The sequence below is a fragment of the Chrysochloris asiatica genome, unplaced genomic scaffold (genome assembly GCF_000296735.1).
Source record: "Chrysochloris asiatica unplaced genomic scaffold, ChrAsi1.0 scaffold00099, whole genome shotgun sequence".
Classification (NCBI taxonomy): domain Eukaryota; kingdom Metazoa; phylum Chordata; class Mammalia; order Afrosoricida; family Chrysochloridae; genus Chrysochloris; species Chrysochloris asiatica.
The window spans coordinates 4372814-4399799 of NW_006408617.1; the positions used below are offsets into that span (position 1 = coordinate 4372814).

Sequence of the window (26986 nt, forward strand, 5' to 3'; positions counted from 1 at the left end):
GTGCGAAGACTTGAAGTTAGGAAACCAAAACAGAACAAGTTCAGCATTTTTCAACCTGAATGAACTGAATAAAAAATTCAAGTCTCGACTTGAAATACTAAAGAAATCTATGGGCAAAATACTGAATGGTACAGGAAGCATCAAAAGAAGATGAAAGAAATACACAGAATCACTGTACCAAAATGAATTTCAGAAGGTAGCATGTGATTAAGAACCCATGGTACCGAAGGAAGAAATCCAAACTGCACTGAAGACATTAATGAAAAACAAGGTTCCAGGAAATGAGTGAATACAAATAGAAATGTTTGAACAAACCAATACGGTGTTGGAAGCACTCACTAATCTATGCCAAGAATTTTGTAAGACAGCTATCTGGCCAACCAACTAGACCCATAAATATCCATAGTTGTGCCCAATCCAAAGAAAGTGGCCCAACAGAATGTGGAGATCACCAACCCAGACATTCAAGAGGATTGAGAAGAGGACATGGAATGAGTAATATCACTGTGGACATCACATGGCTCTTAGCTGAAATTAAAGAATACCAGAAAAGTATTTATTTGTACTTTATTGATTATGCAGTCATTCAACTGTGTGGATCATGACAAACTATATTTAATGCCACAAAGAATGGAAAATCCAGAACACTTAATTGTATTCATGTAGACTCTGTAATAGACCAAGAAGGCATGAGCAGAACAAAAGGATATTACATGGTTTAAAGTCAAGAAAGGGGTGTGTCACGGTTGCATTCTCTCATCATACTTATTCAGTCTACATGTATAGCAAATATTCCAAGAAACTTGGACTATATAATGAAAAATGTGGTGGCATCAGGCTTAGAAGAAGACTCATTAAAAACCTGTAATATGCAAACAACACAATCAAGCTTGCTGAAAGTGAAGAGAGCTTGAAATATTTACTGATGAAGACCAGAGAATAGTCTTCAGTATGGGTTATACTTCAAGGCAAGGAAAACAAAAATCCACACGAGGGGACCAATGAAGAGCATCATGATAAATGGAGAAGTTGTCAAAGACCTCATTTCGCTTGGATCCACAATCAGTGCTCCTGGAAGCCGCAGTCAAGAAATCAAAAGAGGGCTGCTGCACAAGACCCCTCTTCAAAATGTTAAAGGGCTAAGGTGCTCCTGACTCAAGCTATTGTTATTTTCAGTCACCTTATATGCATGTGAATGCTGGTCAATGATTAAAGAAGACTGTAGAAGAATTGATTCATTTGAATTATGGTGTTAATGAACAATTCTGAAATTACCCGGGAAAATATCTACCTTGAAATAAGTATAGTCAGATTGTTCCTTAGAAGCCTGGATGGTGAGACTTCATCTATAGTACTTAGGACAGGTTATCAGGTGGGACCAGCCCATGGAAAAGGAGGAAGACCTTCCAAAGAGATGGCCTGATCTGGTAGCTGCAACAATGGGCTCTAACAAGGCAACAATTGTGAGAATTGGACTGAATTTCATTCTTTTCTGCTGAGGAGTCATTGTGAGCCAGGGCTGACTTGAGGATTCCTAACAACAAACAACAACAAGATTGTAGTTTTCTCTACCAAAGAAAATGTCACTCTGAAAATAGACTTTAGTTTCTACTTTGAATGTCAAGTATTCTTCCTTCTGACTTCAGAAATGTGTGGTGTGCTTTCAGGGATCAGAAGCAACAATAGTAGTGCATCTCTTTACAGCACAAAATGTCTGGGAAATTGCCATGAGCTTATCCTGGTCATTAAAGTGAACTCCAATGCAGCAGAAGAAAAATGCTAAAACGCCAAAATGTTCTTACCTCTAATACTTGAGGATCTCAGGGGCACTAAACCTCATAAATGTGCAGACCATGTGTGAAAAGGGTAGAAAAGGGCAGGCACAACTAGCATACGTGAGAGCTGGGCAAGGAGTAGGCCAAGGAGCCACAGGTGTTTCGATGCAAAAGCAAAACTAGCTTACTTAGTTCTCAGAAGGTCAAAACATGAACTCTGACCTCCCTAGAAGGATACTTTTAAAACTAAATCAGATCACATCATTCATCTGTCCATTCTACTGAAAAAGGGCATTTGCAGGTATATATGACTGAATATTACTTAGCACTGTTATTAGATTTAATATCACATACACCTGCAATGCCCTCTGTCAGCAGAATGGACCATGGGCACCATCACCAGTTAACTTTTTTATGCAGTGCTCTAAAAAGCACCAAAACCTTGGTGACCAGCAATTCAGCTTTGCTTATTCTTCAGGAGGCAGCCTTACATCTCTGTAGCCAGGATAGTAAGTTTTCAATGAATCGAAATCTAAAAGGGAGAGATGGCATTTACTTGCATTTTATCTAAACTTAAAACTACATATATCATACAGTTCATTGTAAATTACTTCTCTATCTTGAAAAGTAAACAATATTATCCAAAGTTTCACAGCGCTGAGAAAACTTTTATTAACAGTTTTTAAAACTCTAGAATTAGTCTCCATATTTTAACATAATCGGTATATTTTAACATAATTATTTATCTACTTTTTGAGACTCCTGTTTGTGAAGCTTGTTTTTGTTGTTGTTGCTAGTTCACTTTCTAAATGATATTCAAGGAGTCCTAGTGTGACACTATAGGATAAGCAATGGACTGCTAGCCGCATGATTGGTGATTAAAACCCACCAGCCACTCTTTGGAAAACCTATGTTATGCTGTTATGAATTGGAACCCACTCAATGGCACTGAACAACAATATGTTATTCAGTTAGCTTTATTTTTATCAACAAGTTCTAAATATTTTATTCATTTTAAAATGCATATGACAGAAATGTTACTCAGTACTGCTATTAGGTTGAATAAATATATGCAAAGAAACAACAACAAATAAACGAAGACACATCAAATTTTAATTTGATGCAGAGGAAGATCATGAGACCTCAATTCCTGACATATTGCTAAATCAAGAAATGGAAGCTGTTAAAGCTAATAAATGTTAACATATGAGTAGGATAAATGTAATTTTTCCACAATTTAAAGATATAATGTGAGTAAAAAACAAAAAGAAAAAAGGAGACAAGAAAGCTCTGGAATACTTTTGATTTAATAGTGAGTAATAAAGGAGCTCTGGTAGCGTAGTGGTTACGAATCGGGCTGCGAACCACGAGGTCAGCAGTTCGGAACTACCAGGTGTTCCATGGGAGAAAGTTGAGGTTTTCTGCTCCCATAAAGATTTACAGCCTCGGAAACCCTGTACAGGGTCGCTATGAGTCGGAACCAACTCCACGGCACATAACAACAACAACAATTGTTATCATGACTAATTGTGATTGTCACAACTGTAAAGGTAGAAGATGTGTAACAAAAAGGGGGTAGTAGTAAATCTTACATTCCAGGAACAGAGGACCCTAGGATCATCAAGGGAGAAGAGCATGAGTATAATGTGGGACCCTAATCAGAGAAGCAGCAACACCAGAAATGGAAGCAGAGATGATGACATGGAGAAAAAGAGCAGCTGAGAACTCTATACTCATGGAAGGAGAAAGGCTGTGTACTGGTGGGCAGGAGGCTGGCTTGCAAAATGTGCCCTTTGGTTTTTTTAAATAATTATATGTTCCTGGTAGCGTAGTGGTTACAAATTGGGCTGCAAACCCTAGGGTCAGCAGTTCGAAACTACCAGCTGTTCCGCGTGAGAAAGATGAGGTGTTCTGCTCCCGTAAAGATTTACAGCCTCAGAAACCCTGTATAGGGTCACTATGAGTCACAATTGACTCCACGGCACATAACAACAACAACAACAACATATGTTCCTGCATGTTTTAGTGTACATAAAAAAAGCAACAAAAAAGGAATAAAGGCAAATACAGTTAACCAATGGTGCATAGAAAGGATTGTAATCATTGCAGTGAAACCAAATACTATTGGTTGAGTGCAAAACCTATGTTCTACCATGTAAACTATCACTCAACTCACAATAAAAGTTTTTTTTTTTAAAAAAAGGACACCAGAGTAGACATGGCTGTTCACACCCTGTTCTGTCCTCTGAGGGGCTTGTTCTTGCCCCCTCCGGCACAATTAGCTTTGCTGCATGGACTGCTCCTTCCTAAAGCCTCTTCCTCACCAGCACCATTCTCATTCCTCAACTCTCAGGAAACTACTGGGAGAGGTATTCCACCAAAATGAAGATAAACACCACAAAAATGGAAGGTCTGGGACCAGATGAAGGTGGAACATTAACATTTCCAGGGGAAAAACGGAACTAAAAGGCAAGGAAGACACCAAGAATACTAGAAGGTTGCTAGAAGATGTAGTATGACTGAGACAATTGTAATTCCAGATAAAATATAAAGTTAAAGAGAGGAAACATAAGCATGGTACAAATAACTTGGCTCTGTAGTACACTATTTTTATGATTTTATTAATATATTGAATATTGATAGACCCCCAACCATAATAAATATGTTGGAAGAATGGTGGGAATGGGGAAAAGAGTGTTTACAGGGATGAATAATAAGGGAACTACATACCATACAATAATAGATAATGAAAAAGATTAAATTGAGAAACAGCAGAAAAAGGAAAATATTAATTTTGTATCTAGATCTCTAGCTGGGGAGAAAACAAAACCAAAAAACAAGCTAAAATTTGCTGCCATTGGGTAAGAGGAATGAGAACCGGGAACAAATAGGGAACTGTGTTTGGTTTTTTTTTAGTACTATTTGACCTTTTGACTATACACATGTATTACTTAAGGAAAAAAAAATTAAATTGAACTTAAAATATTTGTAAACTTAACATTTATAAATAAAAAGACATATCTTGTCACATTAAAAAAAGAAATAAAAGAAAAGAAAGCTCTGCAAGTAAGTTTCTAAAAAGCTTTTTTGATATAATACATGATACATGGTTGATGAAGCCATGGACAATATTCTCACATCTTTGATTCTGTATCACCATTTTCCAAAATATAGAGTAATAAAATACTTATCTTTTTACTTGATGCCTAAAAGTTTAAATTTAGTATGTATTTAAAAGTAATTCTCAGTGTTCCATTTGAAGCCTCTGCATTAAAAGACCTGTACACTATATTCTGTAATATAAATAATTTGAAATGGTTTCAATAAAAACTGCAACTTGCTTTAGAGAGCATTTTTATTATTATTATTTAACTTTATGCTATTTGGGGATAAACTGTAGCAACGATGCAAAATAAATAAATAAATAAATAATAACTACCAAGAGAGAAATTCCAAATTATAAAATACAGTAATTACGTTGCCGTTTGCTAGTTAGGTGCTGCTGAATGGGTTCCAGCTCACAGCAGCCCTTACGCACAACAGAAAACACAGGCCTGATTCCTGCACCATTCTCACAATCATTGTTCCACATGAGCCCAATACTGCTGCCACAGTGCCAATCCATATTCACCTATATTAAACAAGAGAGAAATTTCACAGTGCTAAAAAAACACAATTTTTTAAACTCTGATTGCTCTCTATATTTTATCATAATCTCTCATTATATTTGTTGTTGGTGGGGTTGTTTTTGTTAAGTGCTGTCGAGTTGGTTCCAACTCATAGTGACTCTATATATGGTTTCCAAGGAGCAACGGGTGGGTTTAAACTGCCACCCTTGTGGTTCACAGTCCAGTGCTGATCCTACAGCACCACACGAGGAGTCCATCCCATTACATTATTTATCTACTATTGGACGTGAGTTTGGATTGAACTGCAAGGTCAGTGGTTCAAACTCACCAGCTGCTCCTCAGAAACCCTATACAGGGTCACTATGAGTCAGAATAAACTTGACGGTGCTTAACAATAACACTATAAATAAGTGGAATCGTTTGGAATGTATCAGCTATCAGTTTATAAAATACTTCTAGAAGACTATAAAGAAAAAAAAAAATTAATGTCACAGAAGGCAATAAAGGAAATATATCCCAAGCTTTTCCTGCCCTTGGAAGGTGAGATAGCAGTTTGCAATAGTCAATGCTGAATGTTTAGGGTGTTGTTGTTAAGTGCCGTTGAGTTGGTTCCAACCCATAGTGACCCTGTATAGGGTTTCCGAGGAGCAGTTTGTGAGTTTGAACTGTTGACCATTAACGCACAGCGCCAGACCAGGACTCCATATGGGGTATAAAATTCTCTAATGTTTCAAAGGAATGTAACATTTTATATGTTGGTGTCTATGCAGAAAGTGAATGAGTTAGTAAGAAAGTATAAATTTTTTTCATAAATCTTTAAATAGATTGAAGGAACTAAGTGAGCTGCCACTTTTGGATGATTTATTACTAAATATATTTGTCGTAAACGAGTTTATGACAGGTCCTACATGTCGTAATCCATGTCCTAATCTCTGGAACCTGAGGGTGTTACCTTTTATGGCAAAAACTCTGTTGATATGATTAAGAATTTTGAGATGGGCAGATTATTCTGGATTACCCAGGTGGGCCTTAAATTCAATAACAAGCGTTCTTGAGAGAGTGGTAAAAGAAGATTTGACACATGCAAAAGATTTAACAGTGTTACTCTATGGAAGCAGAAAATGGGATGATGTGGCCACAAGTCAAATGAATGCTGCAGTCACAAAAACTGGAAAAGACACCCAGGTAATGAATTATCTCCATGAGCCTTCAGAGAGAGTAAAATACCTTGATTCCCCACCCACACCCACACCCCATAAGACTTAATTTGGATTTTTACAATACATTTCTGCTTTTATAAACCACTAAATTAGTGATAATTTGTTATACAGCAGTCCTAGAAAACTAACAAATTTCAAAGCATTGAATGACACTGTTACTACAAACTCCTTCCACGCTCATCTACTTTTGTGTCCACATGTTTAACAATTATATTTGCAAAAGGGGCAACCAAAATATCTATGCGCAACTATGTACGAGGGGTCTTCAAAAATTTATGGATGAATTCTAGTATCTTTTAATTCCTTTTTTTTTTTTTAATGGCCTTTCCCGTCACCCAAGTTATTATGTGCCTCCCCTCCAGTCAGTGAATTACTCTCTCTTCCCTCCCACCCCTGATAACCATCAAAGAATGTTTCTTTTAGAATGAAAATATGTTCCTGAGTTTTCACATTGGTGGTCTCATAATGATATTTGTCCTTTTGTAATTGACTTATTTCACTTAGCATAAGTTCACCTGTGTTTTGAGGTGTTTCACAGATTTACGTTATTCTTCAATATTCCATAGTATTCACCTATGTGCTATTTACCAAAGTTCGTTTATCCAATCTTTCTAAGTGAGCTGTCACTTTTGGATGATTACTAAATGCATTCACCATATAAAAGTTTGTGATGGGCATTTAAACTGTCTCCATCTTTTTGCTATTGTGAAAGTGCAGCAGTGAACATTGATGTTCATATATCTATTCGTGTCCTGGCAGATATATATTCCTTGCAGATATATACCAAGGAGTTGAATTGCTGGGTCAGACATTATTTCTATTTCCAACTTTGTTAGGTACCACCACTTTGTTTTCCACAGTGGATGAATCATTTTACAGTTCCACCAGCAATGTAGAAAGGTCCCAGTTTCTCCACATCCTTGCCAGTATTATTGTTTTCTGGAGGGTTTTGTTGTTGTTGTTTTTAACTTTGCATTAATTTGTTATTAACTGCCTTAGGGTCAGGTCCAACTCGTAGAAACCCTGCATCGGGTTTATGAGGCTGTAAATCTTTATAGGAGCAGAAAGTATCTTTCTCCCACGGAACCGCTGGTAGTTTCGAACTGATGAACCTGAGGTCAACAGCCTGGCTTGTAACCACTATGCTACCAGAGCTAGTTAAAAAACAAAACAACTTTACTATCAAAGCCACTTAAAAACAACAACAACAACAATTAAATCTGGTGTGAGATGATATCTCATTATTGTTTTGATTTCTATCTTTCTGATGGCTACTGATTTTGAACATTTCTTCACAGTTTGTTGGCTGCATGAATGTCTTCTTTGGTGAAGTATCTGTTCATGTCCTCTTCCTATTTTTTAATTGAGTTGCTTTCTTATAGACATGTTGTAATTTTCTATAAATTTTAGAAATTAATACTTTGTCTGTTATGTTGGTGCACTTTTTTCTTTTTTTCCCAATCTGCTGTCTCCCTTTTTACTCTCTTGGTGATACCCTCTGATGCATATAAGTATCTGATTTTTAGGAGGTCCACGTCATCTATTTTGTCTTCTGCTGATGGTGTCCTTAGTAATGTTTAATAATAAACTTATGTCATTTATTAGAGCCCCTAGGTTTTCCCTTATTTTTTCATTGATAATCTTTATAGTTCTAAGTTTTACATTTAGGTTTTTAATTCATGTTGAATTTGTTTTGTATATGGTGTGTGATAAGCATCTTGTTTCATTCTTCTGCAAATGGATTTCCAGTTTTGCTAGCACCAGTTGTTAAAGAGACTTTCTCTACAATATTTACTGTGTTTTGTCATGGATCACTGACTATATGTGGATGGATTTAATTCTGGGATCTCAATTTTGCTCCATTGATCTATGTATCTATCTTTTGTTGTACCAGAAACAGGCTGTTCTGTCCACAGTGGCTGTGTAGTACATCATGAGATCAGGGAGTAAGAGGCCTTCATCTTTTGTTTTCTTATGTAGTGTGCTACTGATCTAAGGTCTTTTTCTTTCCATATAAAGTTAGTAATCATTTTTTCCATATCTTAAAGAATGATAATGGACTCTGAATTGGGACTGCATTATATAGAAACTTGCTTTATGTAGTGTTAATATTTTCACAAAGTTAAATCTTCCTTTCCATGAGCAAGGTAAAGTCTCCCATCTCTTTTGGTTTCCTGTCATAGTGTTTTGTAGTTTTCTTTGTTTACGTCTTTTGTTTCTCTGCTTAGATTTATTCCTAAGTATTTCATCTTTTGGGTGGCTAATGTAAATAGTATTGTTTTCATCATTTCCTTTTCAGAGCATTTATAGTATATAAGAATCCAACTGGTTTTTGTATATTTTTGTGCCTTGCCTATTTACTGAATCATTCAATAAGTTCCAAGAATTTTCTTGCTGAGTCTTTGAGATTTCCTATGTAAAGGATCGTATCATCTGCAAATAGTGTTTTACTCTGACAATGTTAATTCCTGTAATTTCCCTATCTTGCCTTATATAGCTCTGGCTATGACTTCCAACACAATACTGAATAGAAGTGGTGATAAAGGCATCCTTGTCTGGTTCCTGTTAGCAAAGGGAATCCTTTCAGTTTCTCTCCATTGAGAGTAATGTTGGTTGTTGGATTTTTATATATGTTCTTAATTATTCTCAATTCTTTGTGGAGTGTTTTTTTTTTTTATCAGGAATGGATGTTAGATTTTGTCAAATGCTTTTTTGCGGTTCTTTCCGTTTATTTCTATTGTGGATTACATTGATCGTTTTTCTAAGATTGAACCATTCTTGCATCCCTAGAATGAATCCCTCTTGGTCATGATATATTAGTTTTTTGATATGTTGTTGGATTCTATTTAGAATTTTCACATCTACGTTAATGAGGGATGTTGGGCTATAATTTTCTTTTTTAGTGATGTATTTAACTGATTTTGCTATGAGGGTTATGCTCACTTCATAAACTAAATTTGGGAGTTTTCCATCCTTTTTTATGTTCAGGAATAGTTTGAGAAAAATTGGGTGTCAGCTCTTCTCTGAATGTTTAGTAGAATTCACCAGTAAAGCTGTCTGGGCCTGGACTTTTTTTGATTGGGAGCATTTCCATTACCTGATCAAATTCTTCTTTTATTATAGACCTGTTTAAGTTTCTACTTCACTCTGTGTTAGTTTAGTTACGTTGTTTCTTTTGTGTGTGTGTTTTCCAAAAATGCAATAATTTATCCTAGATTTTCACATTTATTGGAGCACAACTCTTCATAGTATTCTGCTATTATCCTTTTTATTTCCATTGATTCTATTTTGATGTCACCCATATAGTTTCTTATTCGTGTTATGTACATTTTCTCCTTCTCTTCTTTTGTTAGATTTGCTACTGGTTTGCCCATTTTATTAATCTTTTCAAAGAACCATCTTCTTGTTTTGTTGATTCTTTCTGATATTTTTTTGTTTTCTAATTCATTTTTGCTCTAATCATTATTATTTCTTTTCTTCTAATGACTGTAGGCATACTTTGCTGGCCTTTTCTAAATTTTGGAGATGTTGTCTTAATGTGGTGATTTGGGTTCTTTCTTCATTTTGGATGTGTGAATTTATTGTTAAAAACTACCTCTAATCACTGTTTTTGCTGTGTCCCAAAGGTTTGAGTATGTTGTATTTTCATACTCATTTGAGTCTAGGAATTTCTTTGTTTTTTATTTGTTCTATTACCAAGTAGCTTCTCAGCAAGGTGCTAATTCAATGTTCATGTACTGGATTTTTTTCTTTGATCTTCCTATTGCTATCTAATTTTATAGCATTGTGATATGAAAAGATGCTTTGTAGTATTTATATGTATTTAAACTTATTGAGGCTTGCTTTGTGGCCTAACATATGGTCTATTCTGGAGAATGTTCCATGTGCACTGGGAAAAAAATGTGTATTGTGCTGCTGTTGGCTTAAGTGCTCTAAATAAATCTAGGAGTTCAAGTTGGTTGATTATGTTGTTTATTTCTTCTGTCTGTACTGAGTTTCTACAAAGGTAAATCAAAGATTATCCACATTCCAGTTATATTAAAATGTCCATCCACAGCTGATGACAACGGTGAATTTGCATGTGAAATGATTCTTTTGAATAGATGAGTGATAGTGGATTATGTACCATATCAGCCATGGTTTTGCCTATGAAATTTTGTGTGGGATAGGTACTGAAACAACTCATTGAACACAAATGTTTGGACATCTGCAAACAAAATCTGGACCAATACTCAAGGAAAGGTAAAAGTTTCCTTAAAAAATCATTATTGGTGATGAGACATGGATTCATCATTATGAGCCTGAGAGTAGACAGTAGAGTGTGGAATGGAAAACATCCTCAATCACTGACCAAGAAAAAGTTCAAAAATCAACCTTCAGCTGGAAAACTGATGCTTACTGTTTTATGGAACTATCAAGGGCCAGTCTTGGAACACTAACAAGGAACAAGTTCAACAATCAACAGTGCTCTTTACAGTGAGATGCTCACTTCAGATTAAATGCAGAAGACTGTGTTCCAAGGTCAATTTGATCTTGCATGACAATGCATGTTCACACATCTCTGCCCACACTGTTGACACTCTGCAAAAACTTCTTTTTGAGGTACTAAAACATCCTCCCTATAATCCTAGTCTTTCTCCATCAGACTTTAACCTGTTTGTTCCCCCAACAGCAGCCCTTTGAGGACTGAGATTCACTTCTGATGAAGGAGTATGGCTCACAGCTCAACCTAAAACATTTTTAATAGGTAATTCAAAAACTTGTTGACAGGCAAAGTGTATTAACAAGCAAGAAGATTATGTCAGAAAATGAAAACTTTCTAGAAGTTTATTAAAATAAATTTTACAGCCAGAATAAAGATAATGTTTGACTCACTCTCGTAGTTGTTCTGTCCTTCAAACTCATACTATTATTGTAGCATTGTCTATTTCTTTAAGAATTCTATAAGAGTGTGATTTATGTATTTTGAGGCTTTTTTATTGGGAGCATAGATATTTATTATTGTTATGCCCTCTTGTCAACTGACCCTTTAATCATTTGATAATGTCCTTCTTTTTCTCTTACAATTTTTGCCTTAAAGTCTATTTTATCAGAAACTAATATTGCCACTCCTGCTTGTTTTTGATTGCCATTAACTTGATATAGTTTTCATTTTATTTTTAATCTATCTTTGTCTTTGTAAAGTGTGTCTCTTATAGACAGCATATTGAAAGATCCTGTTTTCTTATCCATTCCGCTACTCTTTATCTCTTGACATTTAATCCACTGACATTTAGTGTAATTACTGAACAGTATGAACTGATTGCAGTCATTTCCTGTGTGTTTTTTGTGGTGCTGACATTTTCTTTGTTCCACATATATTTCTGTGCCAAGTTCATTTTGCTTGTGCATTTCCTTGTCAATTTTTTCACTGCTTTCTTTTACAAAAACTTCACAGTTTTCCCTTTCCATGATATGATGTTGTGTGTTAACTTTCTTTGAGGTACCCTGTAATTTATCAATTTCCTCCCCAGTGTAAAACTGTCTGTTTTAACTTGAAATCTTGACTTCCTCAAAATTTGGTATTCTGTAACCATATTTTCCCCTCTTTCTGCTTTGTAGTTGTCCTGATTATAAATTGGTATCTCTCATTCCTCATTTTCAGTCTTGTTAAGTGTATTGTACTTGGGATACTTCTATATCTGAAGTGAACTATGGGTGGTGTTGCCATGTATGTCAATCCTCGGTTGTTACCTGCTGTTGTTAGTTCTCAGTACAAAGGACTCCCTTTGGTATTTTTTATAAATTTGGTCTTGTTTTTACAAATTCTTTTCATTTCTGTTCATCTTACAATGTTCTAATTTTACTGTCATATTTGAGGGGCAGTTTTTCTGGCATGTGATTCTCAGTTAGCAATGATTTTTCTTTGAGTTTTGTACATGTCTCCTCATTGCCTTCTTGCTTGCACGGTTTCTGCTGAGAAATCAAAACTTTATCTTATTGGTTCTCCTTTGCAGGTAACTTTTTGTTTTTCCAGAGCTGCTTTCAGGATTCTTTGATTTTGGAGTTTGATTATGAAATGTCCTGGTAAATTGGGGGTGGGGGATCTACCCTGTTTGGGGTTCACTCTATTTTTTGAATGGCTATCGTCTTGTCTTTCATGATGTTAAGGAAATTTTATTTCAACTGCTCTTTGACTATGTTTTCTGTGCTTTTCTTCACCTCTTCATGTTCTGGAATTTCAGTCAACCCTAAGTTATTCCTTTTCATGTTGGCTTCATGAATCTTAGACGTTCTTCTGAATTTTTCATTCTTTTTTTTATCGTTCTTCTTACTAGCAGTGAACTCTGGTAGTACAGTGGTTATAAGTCAGGCTGCTATTCACAAGGTCAGCAGTTCGAAACTACCAGCCATTCTATGGGAGAAAGATGAGGCTGTCTCCTCCTGTAAAGATTTACAGGTTCAGAAACCCTATGTTGTTGTTGTTATGTGTCATGGAGTCAGTTCCTACTCATATGTGTTGGAACCAACTTCCAATGCAAACCATCAGTAACAAAAGCTTACTAGTATTAAAAGATTTGTCTTCAAAGTCACTAATTCAGGCTTCCATTGATTCAAATCTACTCCTTTGCCCTTTCAATTTATTGTCCATTTCTGAAATCTTAGTATTAACCTTCTGGATTTCTATTTGCAAGTTTTGTATGGTCTCCAATCCTCTATTTATTTTGCTTGATTGTTCCTGTGTTGCTTTCCTGAATTTTTTCCTGTTTTCCTCTACCTTTCTGTCAATCTTTTGGATGTACCTAACTATCAACCTATTGAATTCTTTTTCAGGTAGTTCCAATGACTCTTTTTTTTTTTCCTAAAAATGTTTTCTAACTCTGCCTCTTAATCACTTTTTTGAGTCACTGTCTTGTTTCTTCGCGTGAACAGAAATTGCTGCTTTCGAGACATTGTGATACTGATGCATATGTGTTAAGGTTATGATTGAATGTTGGTGTATTCTCAAGCACTGGTCAAATGCCTACTGGTTGATGTAATCAATAGATGAGCTTGTGTACTGTTCTCTATTTGATGTTCATGCAATTTAGTTTAGGATGGATTTGGCTGATGTTGGTTGTTGTTGTTGAGCCAGTGAATAGCAGCTAGTCTTAGCTCTTGCCCAATATGTGGGCACGTAGAATGTACGGCGGTGTATGGACTGTATGGCTGTAGTTGCTGTCTCTTGTCAGGTGAACCAAGATGAGAACACACACACAAGAGAAGGCAAACAAATATAATCCAACAAATAACAGTGAAATCAAAGGAAATAGTAAAGGGGGGAAGCTAAATAGCAGGCAACAGCTATCAAAAGAATACAAAAAACAAAAACAGAGAGATAAAAGAGGGGAGAGGAAAATAAAAAGAAGAAAGAAAGAAAGAAAGAGAGAAAGAAAGAAAGAAAGAAAGAAAGAAAGAAAGAAAGAAAAAGACCTAAACCCAATCAGTGAAAGGAATGCATAAAATGGAAAGAGACCAGAGAGTAGTAACAACAACAACAACTTAAAGAAGGGGAAAAGCAAAAACAAACAAGAAGAAGAAAGAAACAAAGAAGCAGCAGTGGCTGGGAAAGAGAAGCAGAAAGAAAAGAAGGAAAAATGAAAGAGGAGATAGAAAGGAGAGTAAAGAAGAGAGACAAAGATGAGAGAACAAATAAAGAAACAAAAACAATGAAAGATAATAAACAAACAGGACACCAAGTCACAGATAGAAGAAAATTCTGGGGTATCCTGCCAGCCACATATCTCACATGGTGGGTGGGTAAGTGATGAGACAGTAACACTAAACCCCAGATGGAGCTGCTTTTGTCTGTTCTGGGCACCCAATCCAGATGTAGTTTGTGCAGACCCCAAAGCAACTGAGTTATCAGGGTATTTCCATCCCAGTGGGGAGCCAAGGATGACAGTTACCTTAGTTAAAGGCTGACCAGAATCATTTCTGCAGATTTGGAATAGGCCAGACATGGTATCAGGTGCTGGGTTGGTGCTGCTAGCTTCCAACTTCTGAGACACTTGGATGCAACTTCAACAGCCTAGAGAGCAGGCACTTCCCTGGGAGTGTCCAGAGATGGGGGAAAGTCCAACTCTAGTTACCAGAGTATTGTGGGGTATAAGGAAAAAAAATGCCCCTTTTTGTCCAATAAGTGGTATGCCTCTGTGTCACCTACGCCCCTCTTACCTTCAAAGTTTCTCATAAAAGTGCAAAAATAGTTATACTGCAGCTGACAGAACAGATCAGCAGTTCTTTTCTGTAAGTTTTTTTTGTTTCCTCCCCCACGCATCTGTTCAGCTGTTTCTCCTAGTTAGAGCTAACCCAGGGCCGACCAGGGCTGTTTCTGCAGATCTGGAGCAGGGTCCTCCCCAAGGAGGGTCATGTGAACAGCTGCCCACTCCTTTAATGAGGCCTACAACTGCTGCACTTACCTCCATGCAGGGAGAGCAGGAAAGTGGGAGCTTCCATTGGGGTGTAAATGGGTGAGGGTCACCTCACCTCTGGTGAGCAGGGTAGTGTGGGGAGCAAGAAAAAAAAAAAAGGCGCCTTTGTCTCTGCAAACTAAAAGTATGTTTCTGCAATGTGGGGTAACTATTCTTGTTTCTGAGCTACTCACAAAAGTTCAAGATGGCTGAACCCATCTGGTTGCTAGCTCATATCATTAATCTCTCCTTATTTTGCTATCTCTGCTCACCTCTTTCTTCTAGTAAGCATTCAATCCACTTCTCTATCCCTTCATCTGAAGCTCAGAGTGCTAGGACTATCATCTGCATTTGTTTCAATTGGTTATCTGTATCTTTGTTGTTGAGGGTCCATAGCCTTTCTGCCTAGTCTGCCATCTTGTCACCTCTCTTTAAGTCCATTTTACAAGATTTTTTTGCATGAATTTTTTGAAGCCCCTTCATAGTTGTATACATATGTGTATGATTCTATGTGACTATGTACACAGATCCATGTTGGAAGAAGTGCAGCCAGAGTGCTCCTTAGAGGCCAAGATAGCCAAACTTCATCTCTCATACTTCAGACATATTGTCAGGAGGGACCAGTTGCTGGAGAAGGATATCATGTTTGGGAAGGTGGAGGGTCAGAGTAAAAGAGGAAGACCTCCAACAAGATGGACTGGCCAAGTAGCAGCATCGATGGACTCAAGTGTGGCAACAATAGTGAGGCTGGCCCAGGATTGGGCAGTGTTTCATTTTGCTGTGCATACGGTCACTATAAGTTGGTACTGACTCAAAGGCACCTAACAACAACAACAAGTGCATATATATTTATTTATTTGTATACAATAAAGCACAAAGGGGGCACATTTATGGATACTTCTTAGACATAACCAAATGCCTTGAAGAACTGGATTTCTGGGTTTAAATGATTAGGAACATATTCTAGTGCAACATCTTAGAAAATATAGCTCATAAAATTATATTCTACATCCTAGTTCCATATTTTTTATAAAAGTAACACATGCCTTCTACATTTGTTTGGCAGCTGCTAAGTATTTCTCCTGAGAAGTATTTTTGTAAATGCATTATGATGACCTTTTTTTTTTTTTCAAACAGAAGCATATAAAAGAAATTGGCATCATGACACTTATGAAAATACCTCATAGCAGAGGGAATGGTTGGCAAACAAATGGAAAAGGAACGTATTATTTTCATAAAAACATGGTAGTGTCTTCATGTCTTCAAGTCTTAAAAGCTTACAAGTGACCATCTAAGATACAACTATTAGTGTTTACTAATCCAGAGCAAAGAGAAAGAAGGAAACAAAAGGCTCAAATAAGAAATGACATCTACAGGGCAGTTTACGTGAACCAAGGCCTCATCTACTCTGAGACCAGAAGAACTAGATGGTGTCAGCCACCACTACCAGTCATTCTAATTAGAAGGACCCTGATAGAATGGGAGAAAATGTGGAACTGAACCTCAAATTCTTAAAAAATAAGCAAACACACTACATGAGACTGGAGGACTCCCAGGGACTACTGCCATAAGATACTCACTCTTCAAACCTTGAGCCAAACATGAGGCCAACTTGCAGCTAAAAAAACAAATTGGCTCAAAAAATAATGAATGAACCCATAAATACTACGTGCCTTTACAAAAATTAACTGTATAAAAGCTCTACTCTACTCTACAATTACTTTAAAATAAAAATGACAATGCAAAGAGGCAGGGAAACTAGATTAATGGAAATGGGACAACCAGAATAGAAAAGATGACAATGTTTACATATTATAAAGACTGTAGCCTATGTTAATGAAAGCTCTGCATAAAATATGTTGAATGGGAACCTAAGCTACTGTGTAAACCCTTCAGCAAAAAGTAAAACATTATTTTTTAAAAATAATAAAAGCTTTTAATAACTTACAAAAGAACTGAGAAAAAAATCTCTCCACAAAGTTTACTATGCAAGAAAGCATGTCCAATTAAAAAGAAAAGTTTTTGTTCCTGAATACTGATTACTTTAAAATGTATAGTTGTTGTTGTTGTTAGGTGCCACTGACTCGATTCCTACCCATAGCGACCCTATATAGGGTTTCCAAGGAGCAGCTGGTAAGCTTGAACCACCGTCCTTGCAGTTCAAATGACTTTGCAGCGTGACACATTAGCCCACAGCACCATACCAGGACTCTAAAATGTATAGTAGGTACTCATTTTTCAAAACAAACTTTCTTTAGCGGGTCATTCTCATAAAGATAAGTGCTTCCCATATCTACACTACAACTAACTCAAAAAATGGCCCAAATAACAATTATTTTATTAACTGCTCAAAAAATTCATTGTGATTACTCAGAAAGTTCTTTGTTGTTGTTGTTGTTAGAAATTTCTTTAGATTTCCATAAATTTGAATTTGATGTCTTAGCTCCCACACAATTCCCACACAAAGAGAGGTAGTAAATTTATATTTCTGCACTCATTTGCATTTTGAGTTACTTTGTCTCTCAAGCATTAGCAACCCAAAATTAAAGAGTAAAGAAAAGGACTATTCATCATTCTCTTCTGTCCATTTTCCTAGCTGTGAAGAAAGTCTTTGCCATAAATCCACACGATAGGAACAGAAAAGCAATGATGAGAGACTATGATTCTGCACCCTTACCTAGACCTAGGTGAGGCAGGTGCTCAAAGAGAGTCCAGCTGTGGTCATCAACGTAATGATTCTTCAAGATCAACAGCTGGCAAACATCTCGGGAAGTTATGTCACTGGGAACTTCTAAAGCCCTGCTGGTTTCATCTTCACTGTATACTTTAATTACCTGTATAGACAGAAACAGGGGAAAGAGCTGTAAGAAGTCAGCAAACTTATTAGCTCAATTTATTGTAAATTATCATTTGCAGTTTCTTGTGCATTTGTTTTCTTACACAATTAATTAAAATTACCTATCCAAGACTTGTTTATACATAATATCTGTCAAGGTCACTTTGCCCCCAAACTTTACTCTCTTCTCTTCAATGTGTAAATGACATTCAATGTCATTTTTCCCACGCAAATTAGTCTATGAAGAGTTTTTTAAACAGCAATGTATCTCTTACCATTATCTGAAATTTTCTATTCCAGTTTTAAGTACTTTAAATAATCCATGTTACATGAGTGATTTGTGCCCCAGATATACTCAATGAGTATAAGCAATACCAGAATCAGTCTTTATGAAAAGATGTTTCCATTTCAGATATGAACATTTAGGTAGAGACTGGCTAGATGTTTGCCAAATCCTTTTTTTTTTTCCTTTGCAAATTAGTAGTGGTCTGATGATTGAGTTCTAGTCATTGGAATGTAAGCAAATTGCATGGTGCAATTCCAGGACTATCCCATGCATTTCCTTCATCTTTCTCAACATCCCCTCCACTAAAAAACACAAGGACCACAACACCTAGAGGGAAGGAGAGCCATGAAATGGAAAAGTAAATCTAAGAAGGCATCTGAAAGACCACTTGGAAAGTGTTTGATTAGGAACACATCATGAGCAACAAATAAAATTTTTGTTGCGTTAATACAATGTGAATTTAAATTTATTGGTCAGAGAAACCAGTATTATCCTAAATTACATATAATTAAAACAAGTTTTATACATAACACCACCTCCAACATTTATTAAGCTGTGTCCTGTGTTAAAATTTCCAATATAATCACTTGTGATAGTAATATAACCAGATCAACACATATACGTACACAAACACACGTGAGTGGGGAATAAAGAAACTTCAATATAAGAAATACACCTACTACAAAAACATTGACATGTCCAGCGTTTTTAGAAATTTAAATAAATGTAAATTAAAATAAGTTATCAATGTTGTCCTATCATTCATTTTTTTAAACTCACTCTTAAATTTGGCAATGATGTATCAGACAAGGGACTACTGTATAAATTTGATAGAACACTTCAACGCCTCAATAAGAAGACAAACCATTCCATTAAAAATGGGAACAAGAAGGCTGGAGCTGTTACTGTTCAGAAGGAGAATGACTGTGGGCAAATGGACCCACATGAAGTAAATCCGGCCACAAGATAAAAAGAGAGTTCTGATGATATTATCTGAGCCACTGGAGCAAGAAACAATCGAAATCTTTGTCTCTTTATTGTGTGTGTGCTGTAAGGCTCTAAGCTTCTAGTAGTAAAAAGCACCTAACTTACCTCCCTTTTTCGAGTCATGTCTTTCTCCATACTGCCAGCAGTAAATAGAAGCCTTCTAACAGTCAATTGGCCAGCTCACTCTGCTACTAAAATTCTCGTATGATTCCAAATTCTCGTATGATTCCTCATCCTAACTCAGGCAGCTCATTGTGTCATTTAAGGCCCGACACTAACTGCTTTAATATAAGGATGTCACAAACACAGATTGTTGTCACCCTCAGAAAGCTGCAAGTCTAGTGAGGAAACCAGTATTAAAGAGCAATATTTACAAAGTAGAGCACAGAAGTGAAGCATGCTACTATCATAAAACAGGGATCAGAGGGAGACCAGAAAGACGCAAAGTGATAATTAAGCCAAGACCTGAAAGAGGAATGGGCAGTAGCCAGGTTAAGTGAGTTAAGATGAGACCATTTCAGGCAAAGTGAATGGGAGCTGTGTAAAGTTTCTGGGACGGGAAGTAATCAGATTCTAAGAATTGAGAGAGATCCAGGATACAGGAACACTAAACCCAGAACATGGTCCTAAGGAAACTGAAGTGGTTAAGACGATGATAAGTTTGGGGGTAGAAAGACTAAATTCAGAACCGACGTAATAATCATTAAGCTTCTAGACAGTAAACAACCTGTGGATATGCCTGATGCTAGAGAATAGGAAGAACAAGGAGAGAAGTGAATACTGAGGGATTACAATATTTAACAGTGAGGTAAAGGAGGAGATAACAAAGACGTCTAGAAGGTGAAGGAAGAAGAGGACCAGGAAAGTCTAAGACTTCCAAGAATTTCAAAAAATGCAAACTTTTTAGTATTACATCCACAGCTTACACACTCTTAAGCAAACCAGCTTTATGCAACAGGTCACTCTACAGTCCTAGCTAATACAACATACACTTGGCAACCCATTCACTTATTTGTGCATATGGCATCCTCCACATGTACATTTCAACACCCTGCCTTCCTATCACCAACATGCTTCATCTGGCAAATTCCCACTTAACATTTGGCCCTAGTTTTGATGGTGCTTCCTCCAGAAAATCTTCCCTGAAGGCTTCTGTAACCTGCCCTCATTTTGTTAGTTTCTATTTGCATGTCCTTCCCAACTAGACTAGTAAGATTCTTTAGAGAAAATCTCTATTCACTATTTAACATCCCAGGCACTTAGCACAGAACAGTGAATGGTTTTATACATATCTATGGGACTCCTGGCATGGCACTGTGGGTTAATGCACCAGACTCTAAAGCCATTTGAACTGCAAGCTTAGTGGTTCAAGCTCATCAACTGCTCCTCGGCCTTTTACTATTATGTCATGCTGCTGTGGTTACAACTAACTGGACCCAGCATTGGGGGTGTTTCTGACAAACAGCATGAAGACAACCACTGCTGAAATGACTGGATGATTTGGATCCTGGGCTCCTCTTCGTGTGGGGCAGTTCCTTCTGGGGTCTCCTGTACATTCTATCTATCCCAAGAAATACTTGGGAACAGAAATGGCATGCAGTTGGTGAACAGGTTGCCTGCACTTCCCAACTACTCTAACCCACAGCCCATGGGCTAACATATAACCATACCTCTTATTATACAGTCTCTATCTCTTATTTTAGGAGCCATGGTTATGCTATAAGCACTGGACTGCTAACCACAAGGTTGGCAGTTTAAACCCAGTAGCTCCACAGAAGAAAGATGAGGTTTTCTGTTCTTGGAAAGATTCAGTGACTAGAGACTCAGAAATCCTCTACAAATTCAGAATCGACCCAATAGCAGTGGATTTGGTAGGACTTTTATTCTGAATGTTGGTGGGGTAACGATTAAGGACTTGGCAGAGTAACTAAAAGGTTACTCCACAGGAGAAAAATGTGGTAGTCGGTTTCCACAAAGATCACAGCCTTCACAACTTTACAGGGCAGTTCTACTGTGTCCTGTCCAGTCACTGTAAATGAAATGGACTCGAGGGCAATGGGTTTAGTTTTGGTATCTGTTCTTATATTTCACAGAATCAAAAAAATTAAAGAGATGTTCTGAAACCTAAGCCAAATTCAAGGAGAAGGCAAGAGGTAAAATTGGGGAAAATGAAAAAGATAATTAATTAGTTGGGAAATAGCATCATTTTGTTTAGATTATATTGTTAGCAAATTTGAAATAATTTGCTACAAATAGAGAATTAGAGGGGCTTCTTGTTGCTAAGTATTGTCAAGTCAGTTCCAACTCATAGTGACAATGTATATGGTTTCCCAAGCTTTAAATATTTGTGGCAACAGAAAACCTCATCTTTCTCCCATGGAGTGGCTGGTGACCTCGAACCAGCCAACCTTGTGGTTTGCAGTTTTGTGCTTACCTTACAGAGCCACTACACTCCCCTAAATCTTACATGTTTTCATATTTCAAGTAAGTAACTCCTGCTGACAGAAAAAAATAATAATGCTTTTGCTTGAATTCCATTTAAAACCTTAATATTATTTTTTTAATGCTAATCATTGTGCAAAAAACATACTTATCCACAACCAATGACATATTTAGGTTTATGTTCCACAGCATAAATCCCTGTCAGATTATAAAAATTCCTCACACTACTGATGGGTATCCTTTTTTTTTAAAGACTCACATTATTTATATTTATTTCTCCTTAAAATATGAAAAAGGAAAAGATGACTTGAGCCACACTGCTCTAATGCCTCTTGCCAGATTATTACAACACTAAATCTTCCTATTTAAAAAAAAAAAAAAAAACATAACAAAATGAGGCAGTGGAAAGGAAATGCCAACCTCATATACAAGCAAGGTCCCCTAAAAAAAAAAAAAAAAAAAAAAAAATAACAAAAACTGCGTGACTAGTATGGGTTAAAACTAAGATAAAGACTTTTGTAACCATATAAAAATATAATAGCTGCACTGTTCTTAGACGCATTAGAGCAAGATAATAGTGTCTTGTTTCCTCTACCTATCAAGAAGCAAAGCAGTGTGACGTTGATGTAATCCTATTACTCAATAGAGGGATAGGAGAGAGCTCTGGTAGCATAGTGGTTACGAATAGGGCTGCAAACCTCAAGGTCAGCAGTTCAAAACTACCAGCCACTCTGTGGAAGAAAGCTGAGGCTTCTGTTTCCATAAAGATTTACAGCCTTGAAAACCCTATACAGGGTCACTATGGGTCGGAACCGACTGGACAGCACTTAACAACAATACATTCCCAACTATGTGGCCAACTTCCCAGCTTGCCTTATAAAGTTAAAAATAATAATAGGGTAAGACCAATATCCACATAGTGATTTGACTATAAATTCATTTGAAATTATATTCCAGCAGGAAGAAACCCTACCTGAGCCCTTTCTAAGAATTGTATCTCTCTTTGCTTCATCCATGGATTAAAACTTAACTAGCAAGAGAGACTTGGTACTGCTGAGGTCTGTCTACAACATCCCACCAGAATAAACAGAAAGAAGGCCCAAGGAAGTGTACACATAGCTGTGTTTGGCAGAAGCTACCCATATCACTGTAATCTTAATAAACAGAACAACCTCCATTTCGGGAATAGTTTACAGATCTACAAATGGCTCAAGGTGTGTATGGCAACTATTTGTTGTTGTTGTCAAGTGCTGTGGAGTTGGTTCCAACTCATAGTAACCCTGTATAGAGTTTCTGAGGAGTGGCCAATGAGCTTGAACTACTGACCTTGCAGTCCAGAGCATTAACCCACAGCACCATACTAGGACTCCTAGCATCACCCTTTGCAAGTGACCTGCTGGGATGAGGGTTGAACAGATCTCTGTTTTGACTGATATCCTTATCAACACATGACATATAGCCAACGTACCTACCACGGGTGGTAAGTAACTAATTGCTTAATAGGTTTCCTCCGCTTATTCTTTATTTCTTCAGAGGAAATATGAGAAGAGAAGCATTTAGTAGATTAAAAACAAATGAGCATAGAATTACCATAAATAAATGGCTGAAAATGCATAGTGTAAAGTAAGAGAGAGAAGATGAAAAATCTGGGGAAAAAAGTAAAAGGAAAACAATAACTGGAATGCTAAAAGATAATCTTTGTGTCCAAACTGGCTCTTTAGAAAAAACATGCCACTTTGCAATACCAAGATCTTATACACTTTATATATCAATCCCACTTCCCAGATTTCTCTCTACAAAAAGCTGACATATTAAGAACAAACATAACTTATTTGTAAAGTAGTAGACAAAACAATGTTAAAATACAGAGAGATAGCAGTAGTCCTTTTTTTTCCAGGAAAAGCTGAGGCTTCTAAAACATCTAGACTAACGAGACAAAACACTTAAAATATACGAGAAAGGCCATTTCAAAAAGTAAAGAGATAAAAATTTGAAGCCAATTCAATAATGTATCACCTTGTCCCCAAAGCACGCCCAGTATTTATCAGTTACAATCATCTGAAATGCAGATTCTGGAAGTGGTTAATTAGAAAGTCCTTAGGAAAACACTGAGCAAGGGCAGTCAGCCTGTAAGGACAGTTGCTCCCTACTGACCTTTCCCAGCTTCAGGAAATAGAGTGCTATACAGGACTCCAGCTCCATCTTTAATCTAGATGTATCCTGTTGTTGTTGTTGTTAAGTACCATCGAGTCGATTCTGACCAAGGAGCAGCTGGTGAGCTTGAACCACCAACTCTGCAGTTCAAACAACTTTGCATTCTGATGCATCAGACCACAGCAGAATATTTAAAGTAACTCAGGGCTGTCATTTGGTTATTTCTGGCAATGTCATATAACCAAGAGGACAATGTACCTGCCTTGGTTGGTAAGTAGCTAATTAATAGGTTTCATCCACTTATTCTGTATTTCTTCAGAGGAAATATGAGAAGAGAAGCATTCAACAGGTTAAAAATAAATGAATATAGATTAAGTATAAATAAATGGCTGAAAATGCATAGTATAAAGTAAGCGAAAGAAGAAAAATGTGGGGAAGAAAGCAGAAGAAGGAAAAAAAATGACTGGAATGCTAAGAGATAATCTTTGTGCCCAAATTTACTCTTTAAAGAAAACATGCCACTTTGCAATACCAAAATCTTATCATAAGCAAATACGTATCATTTAAAAATAAAACAAAAATTCACTTCCTTATTAACTACATTGTTAAGTGCAGTCGAGTTGGTTACAACTCTACATAAGAGTTTCTGAAAGCCTCATCTTTCCTCTGTGGAGAGGCTAGCAAGCTCGAACCATGGATCTTATGGCTCGCAGTCCAGTGCTTATTGTATGAAGCCAGATGCTTATTAATTATATAGATGTTTGTGTGTGTGTGTGTGTGTGTGTGTGTGTGTATGAATATGTTTATATACATATATGTTGTTGTTCAGAGCTGTCCAGTTCGTTACGATGTATAGGGACGATATAAAGAGTTTCTAAGGAGTGGCTGGTGGGTTTGAACCACCTACGTTATGGTTTGCAGTCCAGTGCTTATCGCACTAGAAATAAAAAGAAATTAACAAGGCCCACAGAAATTTAGTCTCAACTAAGTCCCAAAGTGTAACTTATGTCCACAGACTTTTTAAATCATGTGAAATATTTTTATATCAAGGTCAGAGTGGGCCTGAATTTTCAATTCTTCTAAATATGGAATTAGGTGCCTTAAGTACAGATATTCTTCAATATTTTGAATTAAGTTACTTAATGTGCTCCTTTGAAAGGAATGGGAAATCATATATTCATTATTGTTATTACTGTAGTTAAATGCTACTGAGTCCGTTCCAACTCATAGTGACCCTATATAGGGATTCCAAGGAGCAACTGCTAAGTTTGAACCACTGACCTTATTCCAAATTTCTAATAGCATTTTAAATGTTACATTTAAAAACTACTGTTTCACAGGACCTTAATAGCTTAAAAAAAAAAAGTTGTTGCATTCTTTTTGACAACCTGTATTATTTTGCTACTTGTCAAATATTTATTAACAGCAAAAGAGTTCACATTTCAGAGAATTAGGTAGCAGGGAAAGTCTTAGGTTATCTCTATTAAAGAGATATTTAAGCACACATTTTATTGGAATATTAGCTATGTATGTTTAACAATATCAGCTTTGTCCTGGTGTGGTACTGTAGGATAAGCACTGGACCCCAAGGTTGGTTTGAACCACAAGGTCAGGGTTCAAACAAATCAACTGTTCCTCGAAACCCTATACAGGGTCAGTATGAGGCAGAACCAATTCAGTGGCACTTAAACACAACAGAAAAATAAAAATTATAGGAACTGATTGGCACAAGCAGGTCCATTCCATACTCCTGTGACCCCTTTTTCATTTTATTTCCTATTAACCCTTCCTTACTCTGTAACTTCAACCATATTTTCTTTTCTCAGTTCCTTAAAGAGACATGCTCCTGACTGGCACAGGGCCTTTACACATGCACTATTTTGCCTAGAACACTGTTTCTCAAATTTCTGCTCATTCTCATCCTTCAGATTTCAGAAAAAACTATTATATCTGTCTCCCAGTTTGAGTCCAGGCCCTTTGTGTCAAGTCCATATATATGAGACCCTGTGATCACTAACCATCTGAATCCAATATTCAGGTGGAATAAGGAATCACAGAAACATTGTTTTTGTGATGACTGAAACCATCATATAGAGACAATGTTAGGGATTCCCAAATAGCAGCTTTGAAACCTCACAGAACTGGGAAAATACTAGGGGAGAAAAGGCATACATAGACCAAAGACAACATCAGCAAATTTTCATGAAACTTGTGAATTAATCAATGGTGGATTAGTGGCCCCCTGAGGTCAGGAATTATGTGAAAATTTAAGTAAGAGAAAGGTTAAAAAAAAAAATGTGGGTGAATATTTGGGCAGGGCAAATATTATGAGAAAGAGGCAATCAACAGGCCACTTTGCTAAGATCAGAGGGACTAGGATGAAGTTAGGAGAGAAAGAGAAGTACAGCCACCTGCAATGCCAAACACTGGTTTCCAGAAATGAAAGTCAGGAAAGATGCAAGCACAATAGATGATTTTTAAGGTGCACAAATGACAATATACCCTTTCAGAAGGGTTGGAAATAAAGAATTCAGTATTAAAATGACATTTTTAACTTAAGTATAATTGCAACCCACCACTCGTCTATCATTTTGTTATACCGTGATGGTTTGCATGTTACTGTGATTCTGGAAGCTTTGCCACCATTATTTTAAATACCAGAAGGTGGACAAGTTTCAACTGAACTTCCAGACATAGACTCAGTAGGCAGAAGGAAAGACGGACTATTTCCGAATACTTAGTCACTGAGAACGTTATGAATAGCAGTGGTACACTGTCAGCACCAGAATGCTGAATATGAAGCATGATGAAGAGCTCTAGAATATTGTTGATACACTGCCAGTAGATGAGTCCCTTAACTTGGGAAGCACTCAAAATAAGACTAGGGAAGAGCTGCCTCCTCAAAGTTGAGTTGACTATGTTGATGCGAATGGAGTAAAGACTTCGGGACGTACATTTGCTGATGAGACACAACATAAAATGAATTGAAGTAGCTATAAAAATCCATTAGTAATAAGAACATGGGATATCCGAAGTATGAATCTAGAAATATTGGAAACTGTCAAAAATAAAATGGAATGCATAAATATTTATATCCTAGGCATTAGTGAGTTGAAATGGACTGATACTGGCCATTTAGAATTTGACAATCACATGGGTTATTCTATACAGGGAATGACAAATTGAAGAGGAATGATGTCACATTCATCATCAAAAAGAACATAT

General features: G+C 36.7%; 1 protein-coding gene across 2 annotated transcripts in view; it reads right to left on the bottom strand.

The window, feature by feature from the left end:
• GRB14 (growth factor receptor-bound protein 14) overlaps window positions 1-26986 on the bottom strand; it is a 212501-nt gene that overhangs the window by 49306 nt on the left and 136209 nt on the right. For both annotated transcript variants that reach the window (XM_006866993.1, XM_006866994.1), the window contains one exon: window positions 17734-17890. In XM_006866993.1, the coding sequence (XP_006867055.1) occupies window positions 17734-17890 (157 nt within the window). The remainder of the gene's footprint in view (window positions 1-17733; window positions 17891-26986) is intronic.